The sequence below is a fragment of the Oratosquilla oratoria genome, chromosome 2 (genome assembly GCF_046742065.1).
Source record: "Oratosquilla oratoria isolate Oo_2021 chromosome 2, ASM4674206v1, whole genome shotgun sequence".
NCBI lineage: Eukaryota > Metazoa > Arthropoda > Malacostraca > Stomatopoda > Squillidae > Oratosquilla > Oratosquilla oratoria.
This window is the reverse complement of record NC_134778.1, coordinates 72,430,325-72,435,324: the sequence shown is the minus strand read 5'-3', so window position 1 is coordinate 72,435,324 and position 5,000 is coordinate 72,430,325. Positions and strand designations below refer to the sequence as shown.

Sequence of the window (5,000 nt, the reverse complement as noted above, 5' to 3'; positions counted from 1 at the left end):
CAGATACTCTTACCATATAATCTCTCTGAAGTTACAATTTTTTTTTCTTCATTCTTTATTTCAAATTCTTTGCTCACTTGTATATATAGCTTTTGTTCTGAATGTACTCCTTATTGAATCGCAATATTCTATATTCACTTCCATAGAAATTTAAGGTATAAAACAGTGCTAATATTATGGGAAAAACATATTTGTCTTACAGTGGTACTTACCAATGTGTTTGTCGGTAGTCTTCTCGGCACACACACAAAATCGAATGACATATTTTTCGTTGAGTGAAGCTGGAACCATAAACAGTTTCCCAGACTCGTTGATAGTCGCCAGAAGCTTCTCGTTTAAGTCGTCTTCGGCCTTAAGTCTTAGGGAAAAGAAAAGAATATAGATTAGTACACGCGTTCATATGTACGAATGACTAGGAATATACCTTGTTATATGTGCCTAACTGTGTATATAGTTTCATGGAAATGTATTAATTTGTTGTATAAAAAGACTTGTTGTAATCCATTATTTTTTTCTGGATGTATCTGCGCCACAACACATGTATATAGACATGAGTTATGAATTGCTGTTGTGACATAGTGAATGACTCTTTGGCTTCTGCGCCCGGGAATCGAACTCGGGACACCTGAGTTGCCAGACAAGTCTCTCATCGGCTTGACTATTTCGTCTTGTATGCTCCATGTCATTGGCATCATGATCGAAGTAAAACAAAATTATATCTTTATACAATAAGTTTCCCCCCCTTATAAGGAAGGTGTGCATGTGTATATCTTTATACCAATAGTTGTGTATGCATAGTTTAGTCTTAGTAGTCCAGTGTAGGACCGACCTATCCCCTGATGGACGCTAGGGACTCTGTACCTCACCACTGGGGTTAAATCGGCTTGGGAAGGGAGTATGTATAGCTATGGACCAAAAGGTCTCTTGTCGGCATGCTCCTCTTTTGTAATCCTTTGTGATTCTTTGGGAATGGCATGTGATGTTTTCGACATGGGAGTTAACCAGCAGAAAAAAAAAAATATATATATATATATATACATATATACCTATATATATATATATATATATATATACCAGCAAAAAAAAAAAATATATATATATATATATATATATATATATATATATACAAATTTTGAAATTCGCCAGCTGCTGCAAACCGGTGACCGAACATGACCTACCTGAAGCAGACAAGACCGAGTCGAACCGGCGCGCAGACTTCGAAGCGGTCGTCAGCAAGGACGTGGTCACGGAAGCGCTGAGCGAGTCTGCAGTGGTTCTGGACGTGGTCCTGAAGGCCCTCGAGGCCATAACACCGGATCACACACCAGAGCTTAAGAGCTCGGAAGCGACGCCCGAGAGAAATACCCCAATGCTGAGGTGCAAAAGATTGAAAAAAGAAATAACCATTGGGCCTTTACTTCTATTAATCAAATAAGTATACAGATCTAATATATGTAAAACGAAATATATATAGCTAGTTTCTTAATCTTCATTATAATTTATTCATTGAGAAGATTACACTTTTTTTTTTTTTTGCAAACCATAATAATGACGACAAAAATTAAACCTCGCTCGTGTTAGATAATAGTCTCTTGTTAATGTTTTTAAGACAAACAATAGTCTAATTACTATGCTATTGAAACTCGTATCTATAATTAATTTCCGCCCAAGGACATGACTGGAATCTCCTTGAAGTGTTTCGTTTATGAATAGGGAACTAAAAGTGTGTTAGAAATATCACACTTTCTCTGAAACATTTAAGTTGACTGTTGGAAAATTCTATTAGAATGATATAATCCGTATTAAGCCTTTTTGTTTTTAATTAAACTGTATAGTCTTTTGTGGTTTAAAATTGATCTGCGTCTTTCTTTTCATGTTCCAACTTTTTCCATGAGAATCTTTTCTAAGTACTGGGGAAGTCAGCAGATTGGAATTTTTTCTTTTCTTTTTTCTTTCTAATATTTTTTCTGTTACATTACCAAACCCATTCGAACGAAGATGACAGAGAGGAGAACTAACTTACCCGGTAGTCAATGACATTGGTTGACTGAAGATCCTGCAAGAAGGCGGAGTCTACAAACATGGACTGAGTCAGCTGATCTCTGTCTTTCACCCTACAGGCGGGACACAAATCATAAGCAAGTACCACAAGACTATATGTATGTATGCAAACATATGTGCAATTATGCGCGTGCGTGTATGATTTTATATAAATTCTGCAAAAACATACACATAGCTGTTGTCTTTTTACAGATTCCTAATATTTTCAACCATTCTCACACATAGAGAAGTATCCCACTGACGACTGCCTCCTACTACTTTTGTTTTGTTAGTAACAATAAGAACCCTACAATAGCAAAGCCAAGAGTCCAACGATTCTTCACATTGAGGTGTTTGGGAGGTCCGAAGACCATGCCAGCATACTGTAGATCCGTAATTTATAGTCAGAGAAAATCAAGGCAACAGTCAATTAAATGACTGATCAGTTGATTGGTTGTTTGACGATGGGAAAACCCGGTGCACTTCAGGAAAGCACTTCTTGTTCGTAGACACCACCAGGGACCTCTTGGCTATCACTGTTCTTGACCTCGTTGGTCAACAGGAAAGGTCAAGTGACACTGGTCATCGGGTGTTTTTGTTCATAGCTAAACTAAGAGTCCCTTTATATAAAGGGACTGTATAAAGGGAGTGTTGGTGCACCCTATCGCACAACTCGACCTATTCAGTTAACAAACACAAAAGGTTCGAAGAATAAAAATGAGAACAAACAGTAAGCAGGAACGAAAATTATTTGTCCACAAAATGACTCCATGGGTCACGTGACTGATATTTATCGTATCGTCATAACGCAACTGTCTGTATAAAGGGACTCCAAACTAAACATGAAAACGCTATCTATACTAATAATGCACTAAAATCAAACTTCTTCAAAGTCAAATACTTGCCCATGTTCCGAGATATGGAGGTCGCGGTATCAATACAGTTGCTAAAAACTATCAATAAGTCAGTACGTTAAGAGTATAAGCTACATCCCTGAAAACTAATTTGTGATTATAAGTGGAAGGGTATATGATAGAAATATTAAACTAATAGTAAAGGATTTTTTTTATGTGGAGGGGAGTGTTTTTTTTTTCTAGACTTACCACATGACAGCACATTCATATGAGACGAGCATCAGCTTATGAGGACTCATGTTGAACGAGGTAACAAACTGCAACGAAACAATTTGAAAATAAAAAAAAGTCCGCGTTTACGGACAGGGTAGAACACAATGATTGAGTAGATTTCATCATCATTAATACAATGACATATCTACTTATTTCTGGCGAAACCTAAGGAAGCTCGCACACCAACGAAACCAGTTGCATGAAACCAATCGCAACAGATACATACATTCTGTGAAAGCAGAATTCCCTTTGCTGTATAGACATGAACATATAATTTTCCATTGCTTGTTATTTCGGAAATACAGGTACCTGACTGCTAGTGGGCAAACGTACAGGGAATACTGCTTTCATAGAGTGTAGTCATCCGTTACGATCAGTTTCATGCAACTGGTTGCGTCGGTGTGCGAGCTGCCTAAATATTCTCGTAACGGTCTTTGTGATCCGTTGACTTACCTCAATGCCCTTCATGGGTCCTCGTAGCTCAGGACATATAAAGGAAGTTCCTGCGTAAGCGGCGTCTACGTGGAGCCAGACACCAAACTCCGCGCACAAGGGACCTGTGAACAAAAGTACATCGAGTCTTTATCAAGTTAGGATTTTCTTTTTCATTCCAATTCCTTCGCTTAACTTCACTGATGATTTCTCGTTTCCAACAACTACTCTCTTTGCTATTGTATATCTTAATTTTACATGAGCTGACCTTCTATTCTCAATAATGATGAACATGATTGTACCCCCACCCCAAGTCAGAATTCTATTTTTCATTCCAATTCCTTCGCTTAACTTCACTGATGATTTCTCGTTTCCAACAACTACTCTTTATACCCACTACCTCTTTGTTATTGTATATCATTTCTTACATGGGTTGGCCTTCTATTCCATACATTGATGAACATCATCATCATGTGCTACCCACCACAAGTCAGGATTTTCTTTTTCATTCTAATTCCTTCACTAAACTTCACTGATGATTTTTCATTTACAACAAATCTTTACACGCACTATCTCTTTGTTGCTGTATATCATTTCTTAACCCATTAAACTCCGATGACAAGATGTCTTGTCATAATAAAACAAAAAAATCATAAAACACCACCAAAATGTTTGATCAAACACCAGCAACATAGGACGACAGGCCTCGCTTCGCTGCGAGCGCAGCGAGGATTGACGTCATATTTTTCTGGTGTTTGATCAAACATTTTGGTGTTTTATGATTTTTTGTTTTATTATGACAAGACATCTTGTCATCGGAGTTTAATGGGTTATATGAGCTGGCTTTCTATTCTATACATTGATGAACATGATGTGGCCCTCACACCAAGCCAGGATTTTCTTTTTCATTATAATTCCTTCACTTAACTTCACTGATGATTTCTCGTTTCAAACAACTACTCTTTTACACCCACTATCTCTATGTTACTGTATATCTTTTCTTATATGAGCTGGCTTTCTATTCTATACATTGATGAACATGATATGTCCCGAACTCCCGTTTTTTTTTTTTTTTTAATCTTGCACCTCTGTTCCTCGAAGAAACTTACCGATCTCCTCGATGTTGTCGAAGGCGCACGTGGCCATGGTTCCCAGCGTTGCTCCTACGTAGAAGGGCACCAGCCCCGCAGCCTGGTCCTCCTCCATAGCCTTTTGTGTTCCAAAAATCCAATTATTCTAAACAGACACTTACGACAGAGGTGCAAAACAATTAGAAAACAAATCCAAACATTATTAGTGGAATCACTCGAGCTCCGCTTTACCCAAGATTTCAATGGACAGAATAATGAATATTAGAAGGCGAGGATCCTACTCCAGGAGGTGCGTAGATGCGGCCGAAGC

At 38.0% G+C, this 5,000-nt stretch overlaps 1 protein-coding gene across 1 annotated transcript in view; it reads right to left on the bottom strand.

Moving 5' to 3' along the window:
- The window catches only part of LOC143036245 (aromatic-L-amino-acid decarboxylase-like), a 20,574-nt gene that overhangs the window by 2,504 nt on the left and 13,070 nt on the right, over positions 1-5,000 (bottom strand). Inside the window, exons 6-11 of the mRNA XM_076203496.1 lie at positions 4,709-4,808; positions 3,621-3,724; positions 3,144-3,211; positions 2,024-2,114; positions 1,179-1,372; positions 213-358 (exon numbers count right to left, since the gene is read on the bottom strand). Of these exons, the coding sequence (XP_076059611.1) occupies positions 213-358; positions 1,179-1,372; positions 2,024-2,114; positions 3,144-3,211; positions 3,621-3,724; positions 4,709-4,808 (703 nt within the window). The remainder of the gene's footprint in view (positions 1-212; positions 359-1,178; positions 1,373-2,023; positions 2,115-3,143; positions 3,212-3,620; positions 3,725-4,708; positions 4,809-5,000) is intronic.